Source organism: Chiloscyllium plagiosum, unplaced genomic scaffold, assembly GCF_037043375.1.
Source record: "Chiloscyllium plagiosum isolate Xiang-an unplaced genomic scaffold, Cpla_swu_hap1 HiC_scaffold_10, whole genome shotgun sequence".
NCBI lineage: Eukaryota > Metazoa > Chordata > Chondrichthyes > Orectolobiformes > Hemiscylliidae > Chiloscyllium > Chiloscyllium plagiosum.
The window spans coordinates 37,547,495-37,568,366 of record NW_028270148.1 but is presented as its reverse complement, the minus strand read 5'-3'; the positions used below and the strand labels follow the sequence as shown (position 1 = coordinate 37,568,366).

General features: G+C 40.9%; 2 protein-coding genes across 4 annotated transcripts in view; one reads left to right on the top strand and one right to left on the bottom strand.

The window, feature by feature from the left end:
• LOC148148940 (uncharacterized) overlaps positions 1-4,459 on the top strand; it is a 139,078-nt gene extending 134,619 nt beyond the window's left edge. The window contains exon 2 of one of the 2 annotated variants that reach the window (XR_015758411.1): positions 3,448-4,459. Coding sequence is in view for 1 of the 2 variants with exons in the window: in XM_087991277.1 (XP_087847403.1) it covers positions 3,666-3,851 (186 nt within the window). In the remaining variant the exon portion in view is untranslated. The remainder of the gene's footprint in view (positions 1-3,447) is intronic. The other variant, XM_087991277.1, reaches the window with a different exon arrangement.
• The window catches only part of epas1b (endothelial PAS domain protein 1b), a 139,450-nt gene that overhangs the window by 28,820 nt on the left and 89,758 nt on the right, over positions 1-20,872 (bottom strand). For both annotated transcript variants that reach the window (XM_087991276.1, XM_087991275.1), the window contains exons 4-7: positions 20,209-20,293; positions 12,192-12,304; positions 10,468-10,670; positions 7,599-7,705 (exon numbers count right to left, since the gene is read on the bottom strand). In XM_087991276.1, coding sequence (XP_087847402.1) covers positions 7,599-7,705; positions 10,468-10,670; positions 12,192-12,304; positions 20,209-20,293 — 508 coding nt within the window. The remainder of the gene's footprint in view (positions 1-7,598; positions 7,706-10,467; positions 10,671-12,191; positions 12,305-20,208; positions 20,294-20,872) is intronic.

The window sequence follows — 20,872 nt, the reverse complement described above, 5'->3', positions numbered from 1 at the left end:
CTGAGCCTCCGTAATACTTGTCTAGGTAACAACAAGTTACCTAGACAAGTCGAGGAAGAATATTCATCTTAATCAGGGCTATTCGGCGCAACCATGATAATGTAACCCCTTCCACTGCTGCAAATCCTGCTTTATCCTCTTTAGTAGTTGTACACATTTAGCTTTATACAGCTGGTGGAAGGAAGGGGTTATAAAAATTCCCAAATACAAGAAAACGATTTGGTGACCATCTAAATGAGAATTGCATTTCATCCTTCAGATTAGGCGCCTCCACTAATCCCCCTACTGGCATGAAAAATTGAAAAATTGATCCTGGCACCCTCTTAAATTTCTAATTGATGCAATGGCTAAATTAGTGAATCTTGGGGTTCGTCGTATGATTATAGGACGGGATTTTAATCACCTAATAGATCCATATGAATTAATTGTCTTGGATCAGTCGAGGAACAGCCTTCTCCAGATTGGCCTAAAACAAAAGGATGTTAACAGTATATAGGGTGATCTTATGCTCCCCATTCCCATCTTTGGCGTTATTCTTTTAGGATCCCTCCTGATAGCTACAGTAAACGGTTCATTCGCCAAGGTAAATAACAGCGGTAATAAAGGACACCCCTGTCGACCTCTTCCAATATTAAAGCTATTTGACGTAATACCATTTATAATACCGCCTTGGGATCATTATATAGTACTGCTACCCATCTGGCAAAGGAACCCCTCCAAACCAAAGTGCTCCAGGACCTCAAATAGATACGGCTATTCTATCCAATCAACCACCTTTTTCGCGTCGAGGGAGACCACCAAACTCGGGATCAATCTTTGCTGGCATACCTGTACTGTGTTCAGTACCCTCCTGATATTGTTGGAGGAGCTACAGCCCTTGAGAAAACCCATTTGAACTTCTTTTATAATATGTGGCAGGACCTTCTCAAACCTCAGAGCCAGCATCTTGGATAAAATTTTGAAATCTATATTTGATAGTGAAATTGGTCTGTATGAAGCACACTCTTCAGGATCCTTCCCCTTCTTTAAAATGAGGGAGATATTAGCCTCCCTAAGAGAAGGCGGAAGACAATCCTGTGTGTAAGAATAGTTATACATCCCCAGAAGTGGCTCCACTAACATGTTTATGAATTCCTTATAGAATTCAGTTGGGAATCCATCTGGCCCCGGTGCTTTGCCAGCCTGGAGATGCCTTATTGCTTCCTACACTTGTTTATCATTATAGGCGCATTCAAAAGGGAAGCCTGTTCCATGCTTATATTGGGCAGGTCCAGATTTTCAAAAAGGTACTGCATTCCCATTGTACCGTGTTCGTCCCCCACCGACCAATATAGCTCTGCAAAGTATTCCCTAATCTGGACATTGATCATCTTCAATTCACGGGTAATCGTACCAGCCTTCTTCCTAATGGATGTAATAGATTGGGAAGCTTTTTTCCTTCTAGTCAAATAAGCCAGATATCTACCAGGCTTATCTCCAAATGCAAGCAGTCTTTCTTTGGCAAAGGAGAACTCTTTTTTTTAGCCACTTGTGTGTACATTGAGTCGAGAGTAGCACAGAGAGCTGTGACCCACTGCAGCTTAACCAATGACGGCCTATTATAATATGTTTTCTCAGCTATCTTCAGCCGGGCCTCCAGCATCCATTGTTGCTCCTCCCTCTGCCTCTTTCTAGTCGCCGAATATGAAATGATCAGGCCTCGTAAATATGCCTTAGTGGCCTCCCAAAGTATTGCTGGATTACTAGCCGTACCTGAATTGATATCCCAAAAGGCCCTGAACTCTCTTGTAATATATTCAACATATTTGCTATCCCCTAACAAAAATGGATCCATGCGCCAGTGACTTGCATCCATTCCACTATCCTTGATTTTAACATCTAAATACACTGATACATGATCCAAAACAGCTATATTCCCAATTCTGCATGCCAGTGTTCTGTCCAAACCTTCAGCTGGCATAAAAAAAATGTCGATTCACGTATGGCACTTGTGTGGGTTGGAATCAAACATGAAGTCTCTTCCATTCGGGTGGAGGTGCCTTCACACATCCACTAGTCCCAACACATCGCACATGGCCACCATCTGTTTAGACTGCATGGGCGTGCCTACCAGGCCTTTTGGCACCCTGTCAATCTCTGGATCTATAAGGCGATTAAAATCCCTTCCTATAATTATACGACAAACCCCAAGATTCATTAAGTTAGCCATTAGAAATGTAAGAGGGTGTGCCGGGGACAATATACATTAAAAACGCCGCACTCTTCTCCATGTATTAGAGGTTTAAGAATGATAAACTATCCATGTTCATCCTGAATCTGCTCTGTTACCTAGAGAGGGAGGTTCCTTCTTATCAGTAATATCCACTCCTCTTCTCTTTGAGCTGAAGGATGAGAAAAATACCCTGTCATAAACCCCACCCCGCTACAGTTTCAGATGTTCCTTATCAGTTAGATGCATTTCCTGCAGCAGGGCAATGTCCATCCTTTCATTCCTGAGGCTTAATAAGACCTTCTTTCTTTTAATAGGAGAATGGCTCCCATTTATATTCCAGGTGCACTAACTGAATCACTAGCCATGGTCATCTGGGGCAGCCTGTGTTTTCCCAGGAGGAGGGAGCTTATCTGAGGTGTGATGAGTTACAAAGATAATAACTGTATGAGATCGAAAAACTATTCCTATAAAAACAACTACAACTTAAAAAAAACACTACACTTATCTGAAGAAAATACCCAAATTACCCCCAATTGGCTCAAGATCTTCCCCCTTGCCCCTCCCAATCCTTACTACCATCTTAACTCCCTCTAGCTGAGGCCATGCCCTAGCCCCAGGCAATTCACAAATGAGGAAAACCTGTTATTTACATTCTGAAAGTTAACAATGGATACCCATCACCACCACCCCCTCCAATCCACACATCCTAACCACAGATCTAGCCACACCCAATACAAAATCAAAAGGACAGCAATAGCAAAAAAGGAGCCTTAGATAATATCCAACCGACCGATATCTAAAATAATTCCAATTTTACAGCAAAGCTGTATATATAAAACCAATAACCAAAAAAAAAGCAAGGGGGAGAGGGAAGTAGAAAGGGGCTAATAAACACCCCCAAAACCATTATCCGCAATGATGCCCCCTTCCCTCCAATCCCGACTCAGGTCCTTCAATTCAAAGACTTCACAAAGTCCTTTGTCTTTTCTGTGGAGTCAGAGTTAAATATCATCCCCCATGGGCGAAACGCAACACGGCCGGGTACCTCAAGGAGTATTGAATGTTCAGATCCCTTAATTCTTTCTTGACATCATCAGTTGGCCTTCTCTTCTTGATTAAGGCTCCTGAAAATTCCTGAAAAAAGCATTATCTTTGAACCTTTATACGTTAAAGCTTGTGAATTTCTTCCCAGTCTTCTTGCTGTTTCAAATATTAACTTTTTCTCTATAATACAGGAGCTGCATTAGGACCGAGCGGGAACGCGGGTCCGATCCAGACGTGCGCATTGTGATCCGGTGGGCCCACTCCACGCTTACCAGGCCCGACTCCGACTCCAACCCCAACCCTAGGAACCTCAGGAGCAACCCCTGCAAAAAGCCGATGAGGTCCTCGCCTTCCTCGCGTCTGGGAGACCCACGATCTGTAAGTGTTTCATTTTGTTTTTGTTTTCCAGGTCATCGACTTGATCCTGAAGGACCCGAATCTGGTTTTCCAGCTTTCAGATTCTTTCTCCCGAGACCTCCGCTACAGTCTCCGATGTCGCGATCCTGTCCTCCACTGCCTCCAATCTTCATTCCAGCAGCTGGATTTCCTGCTCATGTTTTTCAGCATGGCAGATAGTGGATCAACTGCTGCTTGAATCCACGTTCAGAGTTTGGCAAACTCCAGCTGCTGTCCTGTTGGATCCAAAGGGGCTGCCCTGGGAGTCTGAACACTGGCTGCAGGCACCCCAATGCAGTAGGGGAGTACCTTGTCTGCTGTCCTCCTTTAGGCCCCTTTCCTTTTCCGGACTTCATCCCAAATGATTTCAGCAGCTCCGAATAGTCAGCAAGTTTAAAATCAATACTTTTTTTCTCCTGGGGCAGTTGATAAGGGGGGGGGGGCAGTAAAGGTCCACCTTGCCCTGGGTATGGCACAGAGCCCAGCACAGCAGACCACTTATACTGCCACCATCTTGGATCTCCTCACATTGTTAAATTTTTAAACATGTATTTTCCAACATCTTGCACACCTTAAAAATACTTGGAAAATGCATTCAGCAATAATGAACAATGTTTTTTTCTGTTTAAAGTTGAAATCAAAACAGCAATATATTTGTGATCTGACTTATGAACCTGCTACTTTGTAATCTAAACTGTACTTTGATCCAATATGAGTTTTGGTAGACTGCCTTAATCTGGTAGTTATCATTGTGTTTTGAAAGGATAATTACATTGGGTGCAATCAATAAAATCTCAATGTGTGCCATGGTCCAGTTACTTGTTTTCCAGAAGGCCTTGTTATTGCTGTAATCTTGTTTGAAACAACACACAATGTCACTAGAAGGATACCTGCCAATCTGATAGGTCAGTGATTACGCAAGTACTGCCATGTGGAAGTTAAACTAGACTGCTGATCGCTGTTTGCCTTCTACTGATCTATTAACCAGCTGCTTATAAGCACCTTTAGATATTATGCACAAAGCATGGAGAATAAACAGAAATTGTTAATTTAAGAGACTTGTATTTTGTTTACTTTGTTCATATTGAAACTTCACAAAGATTTCACACTATTGAAAATAATGGCTTTGTAAAATGAGAAATTAAATCAGCTATCAAAGGTGAAAAATATAGTTAAGAGACAAAATTTGAGATTATATTTATTTGGAGTTGGTTGAAGAACATGAGGTATTAATAATGACAATTGAATGAATTAAAGCCTCAATGATTAATTATATACATCATATACAGTTTGTAAGTCATTTTATGTCAGTTTAGAGAATTTTACTTTACTGCTGCATTCCCATCTTTCTCTGTCTTCATTTGGCCTTTGATTGATTACATTCCCATACCTCGTGCATTATTATTCATTCAATAAGACCTGAAACTTAGATATATGGATGCCTCTTTGAGTGGGAAACAAGGAGCTGTGTTCCTGTAGGTTTAGCTCTGATTTCTTTTCCCTTCTTCCTCAAATGAATCAGGTTCTGATTATGCTGAAAACTCTCAAGGTCAATTAGGATAGCTAAAATTAGGATTCAAATACATGAACTTCTTGTAGGGAAACAGCTTTGTTCCTGAAGTGAGTTAGTCTCATTTTTCTCTTCATAGAATTTATATTGCCAGGTGATAGTGAATGATTATTGGGAAACAAAATATATAAATATATGCATTTTCCAATCAACAGCTCAAAACAGCAAAGCACTAGGATATCCTTTTTTGTCCACATCTTTGGAAGCAAGGACTCCTTTATCTGGAAGGATGGTCCAGTTGTAATCTGTATATTTCTTGTTTATGAACATATTCTGAAATATATTATTAAACGAAATGTGCCACGGTAAGGAACACAGTTAGCCAACAGTAAACCTGAACAAACTGTTTGCAAAACCTGCTTAGCCTTCTTGCAAGGTCAGTTCAAATGAAGAAAACTTTAAAGACTATTTCCTCTTTCTGTCCAAGAATGCCACCTTATTGCTTTCTTATTTTAGCCTCAGCGTCATTTCTGCAGAAGAATGGGTCCTGATAAGGATATTGGAGAAGAATTTTACCACCAATTTGATGGTTTTAAGAGAATAATATTACAGAGCGACTGAAGTGAAGTTAAAGTGCAGAACGAGGCTGTTTGTTCCATCATGACTGCCCTAGCTTTCCAAATGAGTATCAGAATTCAGTGCAATTCTTTTGTCTTTTCTCCAGATGTATGCAGGTTATTTCTAATATAAATAACCATCCAGTGTTCTCTTGAATTCCTTTCATTGAACCTGCTTTCACCACCCCACTTATTTCAGACTCAAACCACTCATTGTGTGAAAAAGCTTTTTCTCGCATCACGTTTGCTTCTTTTGAAAATGGTATTAATCTGTGTTATTTCATTGTTCATCATCTCACAAGCTGGAACAGCTTCTTCCTATCTACTCTATCCAACTCCATTATGATTCTGAAAATGTATAGTAGATCTCCTCTGATCCTTCGGACGTATGCAACCTCTCCAATCTATGCTCTATAATTAACAATTCAAATCCCTGGAACCATTCTTGGAAATCTCTTTGCACTGTCTCCAATGCATTCACATCTATTCTATAGTATGGTTCCCAGAACTATGCACAATATTTTAGTTGAGGTCTAACATGAGTCCTATAAAAGTTCATCATAATATCCTCGCTCTTCTAATCTTTGCCCCATTTGAAAAGCTGAGGATTTGTATGCTTGTTAACCACTAAAATGAAACAAAAAAAAAAAAAGCAAGGAAACCCCAGCATCTGAAGCATCCTGGCCAGCCCACTGTTTCAAGACTACCTTTCTTATCCCATTCATCAATTTGTGTAGAGTCCACTGGGAAATATATCGTAGAGGCTGATTTGCCCCAAGTAAATTCTTCTGGCTTTTTTTCCCATTCATTCATGGAGCATGGTGATTGCTGGTTGGGCTGATATTTATTGTCTGTCCCATATTGCCTGGAATCAACCACATTGCTATGGGTAAGGATGACAAATTCCTTCCTTGAAGGACATTAGTGAAGCATGGGTTTTTACAACAATCAACAGTGGTTTCATGGTTACTATAAGATAGGTGCATTTTATTTCCAATTTTTTTTGTTAAACTTACAAAAAAGTGGGGAAGTTGTATCAGCAGTGACTTGATTAGATTAGATTCCCTACAGTGTGGAAACAGGCCATTCGGCCCAACAAGTCCACACCGACCCTCCGAAGAGCAACCCACCCAGACACATTCCCCTACAACTAATACTACAGACAATTTAGCATGGCCAATTCACCTAACCTGCACATCTTTGGACTGTGGGAGGAAACCAAAGCACCCAGAGGAAACCCACACAGACACTGGGAGAATGTGCAAACTCCACACAGACAGTTGCCTGAGGCAGGAATTGAACCCAGGTCCCTGGTGCTGTGAGGCAGCAGTACTAACCACTGAGCCACTGTGCCGCCCATTTGGTGATATATTTTTCCTCACACTAATATGGTGGTGCTGATTCATACCTCCTCCCATCTACATAAGAGTCTGATAGTTTACATGTGCACTTTTAATTTTATTATTAATTATTTTATACATTTATTTTTAATTATTTAATGAATGTTCTTGTCTTGTTGGTCTTGGAAATACTATTGGGATATTTACAAACATTATATTTTATGAACACGAATGAAAATTGCCACAATAAGAGAATCCCCAAAAGTAATTAAAAGTGCCAAAGTATCACCAGAATATCATATAAACCCACTACTGCCAGAGGTGGGGAGCAACTGAAATCATATAATGATCTGAGAGAAGATTTGAAGATCTGAAAATGAGTAATGCAGGGTTTTAATATTGTGATTTTAAAACAATCTTGCAGTTAACTGACTTTCACTCCCACATTAAGTTACAAGTTCTTTGGATTGTCCACTTACGGTTTTGGTGACTTTTAATCATGTGATCTGAATCCAATGCATGGTAAAACTCATAAACTGAACGGCCAAGCAGTTCTTCTGGACAATATCCCATCAGTGCTGCAATTCTGGTAAAATAAATGTTAAACTGTCACAGTTTGTATGCAAATATTATTGATAAAACAGAGTGAAGTGTAATTAAATTGTGGAATGTAAATTTTAAAGGAATTAAAGAAGAAAGGATGAGAGAAATATTTTAATTAAATGAAAATTTACAAAAATTTTAGAAAGGGATGCAGCTATTAATTTATGTGTTCTATAATTCAATGTTTAATATATAAGGGGAAAGGCAAGAACAAAAAGAATTAAAGGGCTGAACAATTAATGTTTAGTGTGTGCAAACACTTGGAAGTACTACAAACTGATCTAGAATATGTGATTTTGTGCTGAGTAGCTGAACAGAAAAGAAAATGAAGGCCATAAGAGGATGTATCATGTCCTATATCATCTCAAATCATTAGTAGCAAGTGGACTCCAAATTGGTAGAGGTGTTGCCATGGAGGTTTAACCTATGATTGCTGATTGACAATTAACAGATCTTGTTTAAATTTTAAACAAGGCAGGTTGATTTTGATTGGTTAGTGCATTGCCCTGAGAAATGCGCCAGTGAATGGCTATCACCTATTTGGTTGAATTGAAACAGATACAGTATACACATATTCTGTCTACAAAAAAGGGAGTATGGTGTATTCATACATGTAGTTTCCAGCACATGCAAGTGTAGCACAAAGCGAGCCCTCAAATACATAGGCAATGCAATTTCTCTCACAGTCGGGATTATTCAGCAAATGCCCAATTTCAGAAGCACATCCAATGTGAGACATTGTGTTGTGAGTTTCGCAAGCACAGGCTGGCTGGGTAAATCATTACTTTGCTTGCCAAAAGGACTGGCTGTTTGATACAAAGTCCCCAGTCTTTGGAACAGAGGTCCTACTTGTTTTTACCTATTAATGACTGCCTTGCTCAGATAATTTCTCATTGTATATTTGTATAAACTCATGAAACATAGAAGATAGGTGGAAGAATAGGCCATTCAGCCCAGCCAGCTGGCTCCACCGTTCCATATGTTAAAAGCCGACCTTCCATCTCAACGCTGTGCTCCCACTCTTTCCACAAAATTGTTGGCATCTTTAGTGTCTAGAAATATATCTATTTCTTTCTTAAACATGGGCCTCCACAACCTTACATGGGAGGAGGAAGCTAACAGTCAAGCAGGACCTTCCAAGGCAGCCAGCAGCCAGCCAATGCTTTATAGAGTAGAGGAAAGGGCATCAGCGGGCCAGCAGCCAAACAGCCAACATAGAGGTAATGATCTGCTCTGTGACAATAACCCTTTCTGACAAAAATCCTCCTCAGTAAAATAATTACTGATTGCTTTCCTATAGTGCATCCAACAGCTGTGCGCTAATGTGAACCAGACTGTCTATGTTTGGCAATCTGCAAATTGAAAATCACTTTCTGGCCCTCCTCAGCCTGTTAACAAGCTTTTCAAGCTGATTAATAGATAGTTCAATGGAGTCATACAGGTTCCCAGCAGCCTCTCTCCCCATCCAATAATTCTATTATTGAAGTGCACCACTCGGACAACTGAATGTCAAGTTTGAGATGTCATACTCCAAGACACTAACAACAGCAAATTCTGATTCAACAGTGACCTCCTTTCTAAGGAGTATGTTATTTGAGACAATATATTTTTATTTGTCCTGTTTATAAATGTTAGTTTTCAGGAGGGTCAAGATGCCAAACAGTTTTAAGGAAGATGCAGCAATAGATATTAATAGTTCTTGTGTAAAGGGTGTATTTTAGCTCTGTGAATCTGTTAAATAAATAAGTTCTACCAGTCTTCAGTTCATTCATGGCATTACAATATATCTGTTTACTTGACAGTTCATTACTGCTGCAACTGTCTACTGGCTGTACCCTTTGTGCCTACATGATTTTTGTTTGTTGCAAACCGCTTTATCTTTAAAATAATGTAGAATGTACACTATGCTAAGCTACAGATGATATCAATTAATCTTCCCCCATCCAAATTCACTGTGGTTAGATGCAGCATAACACTGCCTAATAATTTGCCTCCAGATCAAAAGAGTTATCAGACTTGATATCTTTTCATTTCCCATGTGATATCTGTGAATCAAATGCTCAATTTTGAATTAAAATAGGAATAATATTGTGATGCGATTAAACATCTACTGGGAATTAAATGAAGACTGTGCATATTCATTTTACTTAGCCACTTAGAGTTACAGAACACTGCTTTTATTTTGGCCTGTGGTGGATTTGAGTCTTAGTCCTGGACCTCACTTTGAAACTTTGTGAGGGCAAAATAGTCACTGCAGACTTTAAGACAGCACATTCCACATCTGTTAAAGTAAAATGGTTAATGCCATAATGGTTTGGATGTCCTGGGCACCTGGCTGAAAATAGCCTTAAACTCATTCCCAATGCTCATTGCTGTTACAGAAGAACATTTCTATATCATATTCATCCACTGGACGGCTGGTTTGTGATGTAGAGGTTGAAGCCAACAGCGTGGGTTCAGTTCCCACACTAGCCGAGGTCACTCTGAAGATCCCAAGTTCTCAATCTCACCTGAGGCCATCAGGTTAAACTCACTGCCAATCATCTCTCTCTAATTGGAGAACATCTTTCGGGTTATCTGGGACAATGGCAACTTTACTTTTCTCTTTCTAGGTTTTCATAATGAACTAATTTACCATTTCTGCAGTTAGGTACTTAGCAGCATAAAATGGGGAAAATTAAAATGCAGGGAAGAACTCAAGGTTATTTCCTGATGTGATTGTAATCATTTAAAACAATACTGTACCTCTCGTCACAGTAAGTAAATTTCATATCCATGCTGTGGCGGCTCAGGAATGTCTTGCTGTCCAATGGGATGTCAATATTAGATGGATGTTGAATCGGCTCACACATCATGATCAAGCAAGTCAGAGGTGGCTCCTTATACCCACACAGTGTGTGAGCTTGGCAGGCATTGTATATTTTGATGTGGCCAGTGCAGTGTAACACCTTAATAAAGCAAAATAGAAAACTTAAAACTTGTTTGGAATTTTCCCCTCATATTTGTGTCATTTTCATTTTATTTTTTTCTCTCATTTCTGTGAGGAACTAATTCGCCAGTGATGACGATTGAGAGTAGACTGATGGGGTGGTAATTAACTGAGTTGGATTTGTCCTGATTTTTGTGTGCAGGACATACTTGGGCAACTTCCCACATTGTCGGATAGATGCCAATATTATAACTGGAATGGAACAACTTGGCGAGGGGTGTGGCACGTTCTGGAGGATAAGTCTTCAGTACTTCTGCCAATATTGTGTCAGGGTTGGTAGTCTTTGCATATCCAGTGCCTCTAACCATTTTCTGATATCACATGGAGTTATTGAATTGGCTGAAAATTGGCATCTAGTGATGGAGGGAACTTCTGGTAAAGGCCTGAAACTCTACCTCACCCACTTGCCTCTTCGAATAATACCAGCCCTGTACGTGCCTCTCACTGCCTGCAAATACCTCCATTTTTTAACTATGTTAAGATCATCCAAGCGCAAGTTTTGTTGGCTTTCTTACTTATTATGGGCCACCTCATAAGTAAGAAAGCCAAAAGATTGGAGGAAGACCAAAATGTAAGCATTGCCTCAGAATCGTGAGGGTGCTGGTCCTTTGAATCATGGGCTGCAGCACTAAGAAACCTGCGCTATCTGGAGCAGTGGAGGTCATCCAGGATGATGGTACATTGCTGCCTTATTGACTTCTCCATCACCTCTCTTCATGCTCATCCTGTCTCCTCAACCTCAACCCATCCAGAAGTAAGTCAAGGGAGAGAGGAGGAGAGCTGCAGCAATTGTTTAGACTTGAGATCTGCAAGTTGTTAGTCACAAGGAATGAAACATGAATGGATGGCTGGGAGGAAGGGGAAAGTAGTACGGATCAAACCCTTAATCTAGTATATGACCACAGGATTCTTTTTCACTTGACCATTTAGTGAATCTTTCATGAGGCAATAGTGTGCTGAAAATTATTAAAATTTGTGATCCTAACATGTTCCTTTAGTTTTGACAAACATTTAAATATTATTTTATTCTAAAACAATCTTTTTCCTTAGTCACTGTAAGCAATGTTTGCTATGCCAGCATTTATTGCCCAAGGGGAAGTTAAGAGTCAACCACACTGCTGTGGGTCTGGAATCACATGTAGGCCAGACCAGTTGAGGATGGCAAAGTTTCCTTTCCTAAAGGGTACTGGAGAACCAGATGGGGTATCCAACAATCAATCATGATTTCATGTGCATCATTACAGTCTGGATTTTGTATTTTTATTGAATTGCAAATTCCATGTGAGGTAGCAGGGTTTGAACCCAGGATTACAGAAGATCTGCTGTGTGTTTAACAGTCAATTGTTAATACCACTACCCCATTACCTCACCAGTGATTGATTAGAAAGCTTCCTTACACAGGAAATGAATTTCTGACCCTAAAGGTACAAGGAGAAAACCACCAAATGTAGCTGACTAATTACTACTTCTGGTTTCTCACCTTCCAGGTGGCAGACTTGAGGTTGACAGTTCTTCCGCGGTTTGTCACAGTACATTTCATTCTCATGAAGAAGTCACGTTCTGTATTCATATCTCTGTGTTTTTTCCCAAAACCTGGGGTTGGAGACAAACAACAATTAGCCATTGCAGTATCTATTTTCAACATTACCTTCCAAGCTTCTCTTCGTATTAGTTCTCAAAGAGTCATAGTCATACAGTCATAGAGTCATACAGCATGGAAACAGACCCTTCGGTCCAACTAGTCCATGCCGACCATGTTCCCAAATTAAACTAGTCCCACCTACCTGAGCTTGGCCCATATTCCTGCAAATCTTTCCTATTGATGTATTGATCCAAATGTCTTTTAAATGTTGTTACTGTATCTGAATCTACCACATCCTCTGGCAGTTCATTCCACACACTAACCACTCTTCATGTAAAAATGTTGCTCCTCATGTCCTTTTTAAATCTTTCTCCTCTAACCTTTAAAATATACCCCTTAGTTTTGAATTCACCCACACTACGGAAAATACCTTATTCATGTTATCTATGTCCCTCATGATTTTATAAACTTCTATAATGTCACCCCTCAACCTCCTATGCTTCAGTGAAAAAGGTCACAGCCTCTCCTTGTAGCTCAAGCACTCCAGTTCTGGCAACATCCTCGTAAATCTTTTCTGAACTCTCTCCTGTTTAATAATATCCATCCTGTAACAGAGCAACCAGACCTGCACACAATACTCTGGAAGAGGCCTCACCAACATCCTGTACAACCTGAACGTAGAATCCGTACAGTGTGGAAGCAGGCCATTTGGCCCATCAAGTCCACCGTGACTGTTCAAACAGCATCCCACCTAGACACACCTCCAACCCTATCCTTGTAACTCTGCATTTCCCAGGGCTAATCCCCCTAGCCTGCACATCCCTAGACAACATGGGCAATTTAGTTTGGCCAATCCACCTAACCTGCACACCTGTGGGAGGAAATCAGAGCGCCTAGAGGAAGCCCAAGCAGACACAGGGAGAATGTGCAAACTCGACACAGACAGTTGCCTGAGGCTGGAATCAAACCCTAGTCCCTGGTGCTGTGAAGCAGCAGTGCTAACCACTGAGCCACCATGCTGCCTCAACATGAGGTCCCAACTCCTATAATCAAAGATCTGACCAATGAAGGCAAGCATGCTAAATGCCTTCTTAACCACCCTAACTACCTGTGACTCAAATTTCTAAGAATGATGTACCTGAACCTCTAGTTCTATCTGTTCTACAACACTACCCAGGGCCATACCATCAATTTTATAAGTCCTGCACTTATTTGTTTTACCAAAATGCAATACTTCACATTTATCTAAATTAACCTTCATCTGCCCCTCCTCAGCCCATTCATCCAATTGATTAAGACCTCTTTGCAATCTTAGATAGCTTTCCTCACTATCCACTACACCACCAATTTTGGTGCCATCTGTAAACTTACTAACGATGCCTCCTATATTCTCATCCAAATCATTTATATAAATGACAAACAAAAGTGGACACAGCACCAATCCCTGCAGAACACCACTAGTCACGGGTCTCCAGTCCAAAAAACAACCTTCCACCACCACTCTCTGTCTTCTACCGTCAAGCCGATCTTGTATCCAATCAGCAAGCTCACCCTGAATCCTATGCAATTTAACTTTCCTAATTAGCCTACCATGTGGAACCTTGTGAAAAACTTTACTCCAGTCCACTCTGCCTCATCAATTTTTTGGTTACTTCCTCAAAAAACTCAATCAAGTTTGTGAGACACAATTTCCCTTGCACAAACCCATGCTACCTATCCCTAATCATTCTTTGCCTCTCCAAGTGCATGTAAATCCTATCTTTCAGAATCACATCCAATAATTTACTCATCATCGATATTAGACTCACTGATCTATAGTTCTCAGGCTTATTCTTACAGACTTTCTTAAATAAAGGCACAACATTTGCCAAACTCCAGTCCTCTAGCACCTCAACCTTGGTAATAGATGATACAAATATTTCAGTTAGAAGCCCCACAATCTTCTGCCTAACGTCCCACAATGTCCTGGGAACAGGTCCCTGAGATTTCCCCTCATTTCCCCCACCTTCTCCCCATCAAAACATTAACAGCTCCAAGGCTAGAGGACAAACATGATTGAGGTTTTAAATTCAAGTTAATAGGCCATTTAGACTGTGCTAGTTGTGGCTTTTTAAATAATAAACTTCATCTGTGATTTAAGCTATTGAGCACAATTTCCTGCCAGATGGCCTGTTTTAGCTGTGATTCTGGGACTCTCTGCAGCAGATAGCAAAAAACAGGGCTCAACTGCACCAGGTTCACTGGCCTCTCCCTAATAATTCTATCTGTATTGACTGAGCTGACCTCACACTTTAACTGGAGCTTAGTTAACAATGTTCCACTAGTTGGAGAAGGATGCTCTGGGAGCACCACGGGTCAGGGGGACAGGTTATCTGGCACCAACATATTTTAAAGGAGAAGAGGCTGAAACTTCAAAACGCAGAAACAGGGCAAGCACTATTTGAAGATTCAACTTGTTGGTGTTTCTTTAAGAGTTGCTGGACAGAAGGATCAATATTTATGGAGGTGAATCAAAAATACTGCCAATTTAGCCCTGAATGGAAGTCATGGCGAAAGTTAATGTTGTCTCATCTATAGCCACAACCTGGTAATAGAATTTGGTGGACTAGGCAAGATTAAGAAATAAATCTGCACGCATTTTGTATAAATGAACTGTCATTTCAAATGCAATGCAAAATCTTCTCATGTAAGCATGAAGCACCTTCAAATAGAGACAATGCCAAACCTTTCTGTCAGTTTTCTGTCTGCTTGCCAATTGAATATACATGCCATGTTCACCATCTACTCAATAGATATTATTATGGGGTGCGGTTAAAGATTTTCAGCTGAATGAAATACAGAGCACAGGAAGGGTAGGTGGAATTGGAGGATGGTGTAATCTGTTTTCCTCAAGTCCAGCACAAAGGCACTGAGTTGAAGCCAGTCTCCTATATAGACTTTTTTGCAATATATGGTCCATTTATAGAGTAATAGCCTCTTCTGTTCAATGATTAATAAAGCTCACAGTTAGAGCCATGTATTGTGTTATGAGTGCAATCAATGTCCTCTGCTTGAGAATTTTTTTGTTGTTGACTCTTTCCAAAGAAATACTGTTTGTGATATATCAGGGATTTATTCGATATAGTCTGCCCTAGAAATTATGAGGGATGGCAGAGATCTCTCGGAACTTCTTGGAGTTAGACATCTCTATCGAATTTCAAAGTGGCTTTTACCAACTCGTAAAAGGAATGTTTTCCAAATCTCAATGCAAGGTGTGCAAAGATTTATGATGGCCTCCTTCAGGAATTACAGTGCTAGATTTTCATGGGGATGGAAGTGGTCTCCACAATGGGTTGGGATGGGAATTAGGTCGCAGTGTAATTTTCGTACTTTTTATTCATGATTGCAGCTGAACGTGTAAAATGCAACTATCTTCAAACAGATCCAATCTTTTTTTGTGTGATATATAAAACATGACTTGTGGACATTAGATATTTCAGCAAAAGGCAAAGTCATATGGAGAGGAAAAGGATCTTTTTGAATAGATATAGGGATCCCTATGAGAGAGGTCAAGAGCCCTTTGGGATTATTTATGCATTATTATGCATAAAAAGTGGATCAACCCACTGGATCTATAAAACTGTTAAGACATTTAAATACTGAAGCTCTTTAAACAAATAGCAACCTGCTGTAACTGCAAACAATTTCACTAGCTATCTGTTGACATAAGCCTGAAGGTATCATTGTAGGAATAAGGTTGCATTACTGATTCCACAATGTATCATGTGGAAAGGGGGGGGGGGGGGGGAAGTTACATTTGAATGACACTTCAAAGCACTTTAATGTGAGTTATGCACATGAAAGTGTTCTTATATGGGATTACGTATTTGAAAGAACTTAAATAGATTGAACGGAATGTAATCAAGGAGTGTTTTGTCCATATGCCATCTTTGCCAACTTGACTATTATAGGCAGACCTGAAAAGCCATTATGGCATGAAATAAAATAAACTTCTAAATATCTTGTAAACTATAAGCTGACAGGAGAGTCTTCAGGTCCAGTGCAAGAGCAGCATGAACTTTTGTAATGACATTCTCAGACGTTTAAAGGCAGATTGAGCTTCCTGACAGGAAGTATCAGAAAACCTGATTGTGTGCTTTTGCATCTCATGGTGGCTCATTAAAAGGGCAGCTCACTGGAATTATCATCCACCCACAAACTAAATTCTCTGAAAGTGAGTGATACATGCTCTCAGGTTCATAACTGCATAACAGAGGTGCACAGTAGGTAAGGTAGCAACCAGGATTTTGGAATGGGTAGCCGTTGTTTTGTCCATTTGGGAAGCTCTTTTACAGTTGTCTGTCGTCTAAGTAACCAATGATTGGAAGGATAATCGAAATAGGAAAGCTGTGGTGTAAAGGACACAGGGCAAGGAGACTGGCCAAGGATGGAAATGTCATCAGGGAAGGGTGGTATGTGAAGGTGCATGGTGTAGCTACAGTTGGGAAGTGTTTGATGTATATGCATTGTGTCTAAAGGGTCAGATCAATGGTATTGTCCTGGGTATTGCCTCAAGAGTGCTGGGAAGTGACAGCAATTGTGACATTTGAAGGTGAATAAGCAGGAAGAGGATCATGGGGAGAGGATTTCTCTAAAGGTAAAGGAGCACATGGCTTTAATGATGGGATGGCCAAGGGTCAGGATAGGCATTGGCATAGTGTCAGCTGTTGGATTGGAGAGACTGTAGGTATTTGGACAACTGTTCTAAGGGGTCCAATGTAATGGAGAGAGGCTCAAAGGTGACAGGGAGGAGTGTATTCCTAATATTGGGAATGGTCAAGGATAATGGAGGAAGTTGGTAGATCACAGGAGAGGATAAAGGGTAGTGGAACATTTTTTTCTGAAAGTGATGTGCACCATTTTACCTTCCTCTAGCTCAGAACGCAGTTTCACACTAACTGTGAAAAAGTGAATTGTAAGGAGGGTCTTTGCCGCTGGGATGAGTGACTGTAGTGCTGGGTGGGCCAACTGATGACAAGCCCGTGTTATAATGAGATAACTCAATGAGAACCAGCTTTAGGTATGGTCTCTTTTTGGAAAAGCCTTGCAGGGCGGATCTGTTACTCCATGAATCAGGGATCTCATGATATCAAGATCCCAGCAAGGTCAGGACCTGCAGTAAAGTTTGAGATGAAGGACATCTACCCTCCTCTGAGGCGGGATGAAGGGACGGTTGCAAAGAATATGTTGAACATATCAATTTGTGCATTCACTCCCATCTATCAGCTCATGCAGACATGAGGCTGGGACATGTGAACCCTATACTTCTACCAGAGTCGGTACAGCAGGATGCCACTGAACCATGGGGCCACTGTCTGACATGTCTGTGACATCTCCAGGGCTGGGAATTTGCCAAAATAGGCTGGGCTAATGCTTTTGGCTGGCAGAGAATGCTTGTCATAGAGCCATAGAGATTACAGCATGGAAATAGACCCTTCGGTCCAACCCGTCCATGCCGACCAGATATCCCAACCCAATCTAATCCCACCTGCCAACACCTGGCCCATATCCCTCCAAACCCTTCCTATTCATATACCCATCCAGATACCTTTTAAATATTGCAATTGTACCAGCCTCCACCACATCTTCTGGCAGCTCATTCCATATACGTACCATCATCTGGATGAAAAAGTTGCCCCTTAGGTCTCTTTTATATCTTTCCCCTCTCACCCTAGACCTATGTCCTCTAGTTCTGGACTCCCCCATCCCAGGGAAAAGACTTTGTCTCTTTATCCTATCCATGTCCCTCAAGATTTTATATACCTCTATAAGGTCACCCCTGAGCCTCCAATGCTCTAGGGAAAACAGCCCTAGCCTGTTCAACATCTCCCTACAGCTTAAATCCTCCAACCCTGGCAACATCCTAGTAAATCTTTTCTGAACCCTTTCAAGTTTAACACCTCTAATTTTGGTGCACCTGCAAACTTACTAACTATACTTCTTATGCACACATCCAGGTCATTTATAGAAATGATGAAAAGTAGTGGACCCTGCACTGATCCTTGTGGCATTCCACTGGGCACAGGCCTCCAGTCTGAAAAACAACCCCCCACCACCACCCTCTGTCTTCTACCTTTGAGGCAGTTCTGTATCCAAATGGCTAGTTTCTCCTGTATTCCATGAGATCTAACCTTGCTAACCAGTCTCCCATGGGGAACCTTGTCGAACCCCTTGCTGAAGTCTATATAGATCACGTCCACCATTCTGCCCTCATCAATCCTCTTTGTTACTTCTTCAAAAAACTCAATCAAGTTCATGAGACATGATTTCCCACGCACAACGCCATGTTGACTATCCCTAATCAGCCCTTCTATGTGTCCTTTAAAATTTGGCCACGGTCTTTGACCCTGACTGGTAATGGCAGGAGCAAGAACTTGCTGTCTGCCCCATAAGATTCACGTGCAGTTCTTCAGAAGGGTCAATGGACCCAAGACACTAACTTCGATTTCTCTTCACAGATGCTACCACTCGTGCTGAGCTTTTCTCGCAACTTCTGTTTTTGTTGCTGGTTTCCAGCATCTGCAATTTTTTGTATTGATTCCATCAGCTTCACTGTTTGCCTGTTGAATGCCTGCGTAATAATCTGAGAACTGCATGGTCACACACAAAACTGTGTCTGATCCACCCCCACACAGAACTGGCTTCCACACCAACACCAGACTTTCACTGCATTGTGGAAAATTCCAGCCTCTGTATTCCTTCAAATATTGCTACAAATACAGACTGCATCCATCTGTTTACCATAGGGTATGAAGAGGTATTGGACTTTCCCAAAATAGAAGGAAATGTAAAGATAATTTGGGTGAGAACATAAGAGGTATAGTTAGTAAGTTTGCAGATGACACCAAAATTGGAGGTGCAGTGGACAGCGAAGAAGGTTACCTCAGAGTACAACGGGATCTTGATCAATGGATGGCAAATGGAGATTAATTTAGATAAATGTGAAGTGCTGCGTTTTGGAAAAGCAAATCAGATCATGACTTATACACTTAATGGTAAGGCTCTGGACAGTGTTGCTGGAGTGCAGGGTCACAGCTCCTTGAAAGTGGAGTCACAGGTAAATAGGATAGTGAAGAAGGCAATTGGTATGCTTTCCCTTATTGGTCAGAGTATTGAGTACAGGAGTTGGGAGGTCATGTTGTGACTGTACAGGACATTGGTTAGACCACTTTTGGAATATTGTGTGCAATTCTGGTCTCCTTCCTATTGGAAGGATGTTGTGAAACTTGAAAGGGTTCAGAAAAGATTTACAAGGATGTTGCTGGGGTTGGAGGATTTGAGCTATAGAGAGAGGCTGAATAGGCTGGGGCTGTCTTCCCTGGAGCATCGGGGGCTGAGGGGTGACCTTAGAGAGATTTATAAAATCATGAGGGGCATGGATAAGGTAAATAGACAAGTCTTTTCCCTGGAGTCGGGGAGTCCAGAGCTAGAGGGCATAGGTTTAGGGTGAGAGAAGAAAGATATAAAATGGACCTAAGGGGCAACGTTTTCATACAGAGGGTGGTACGTGTATGGAATGAGCTGCCAGAGGAAGTGGTGAAGGCTGGTACAATTGCAGCATTTAAAAGGCATCTAGATAGGTAGCTGAATAGCAAGAGTTTAGACGGAAATGGACAAAATGCTGGCAAATGGATCTAGATTGGGTTGGGATATCTGGTCAGCACGGGGAAGTTCAACTGAAGGGTCTGTTTCCATGCTGTACATCTCTATGACTCAATGTCTATTAATACGCTGTTCTCAGAGACGAACAGAGGCTTATGTAAAAGTGCCAACCACATGGGACATGATTGCTTGTTAACCCATGTTATTCATAGTTTGTAAGCCAAAGGGATGTAAAACAGAAATTGTTATTATTTTAAATAAACAATATGCTTACCATTCTTTATAGTCAAATTTTCTCTGATCTCCTCATGGTCACAAGGATGGGTGAAATCAAAAATGCTGTGTCCAGTCAACTCCACCTGATAGAAACAAACTCTGAGTTTAGTTATGCAGAACAAACTTTAAAGTTCACCAGTGAAACACCCAATTTAACATGGTCAAACAAATCCATGCTCAAAAGAAGGAAGTCAAAAATGTGGTGCTGGAAAAGCACAGCAGGCCAGGCAGCATTCGAGGACCAGGAGAATCAACATTCCGGGCATAAGCCCTTCATCAGGAATCAAAACAAGGAATCAACAATCATATCATGGCAATATTAATGAGGATAGCTTTCAGTTCCAGATTTGTTAAAGAACACTGTAATCTGTTGCAGTATTAGTGCATGATGCAAGGACTGAGATTCTCATGTTAGATCCATCAAATTCCATCATGGCAACTGGTGAAATTTAAATTCAATTAATCAACAAATCTGGAACAGAAAGTTGGTCCTAGTTCTGTACCATTATCAACTTATTGCCGATGGTTGTCAAATCACATCTAGATCATTAGTGTCCTTTCTGGAAGGAAATTCTTTCTCCTTCTGTCCTACATGTGACAGCAGACCCATAGCAAAATGGTTGACTCTTAACTACCCTCTGAAATAGCCTAGCAATCTACCA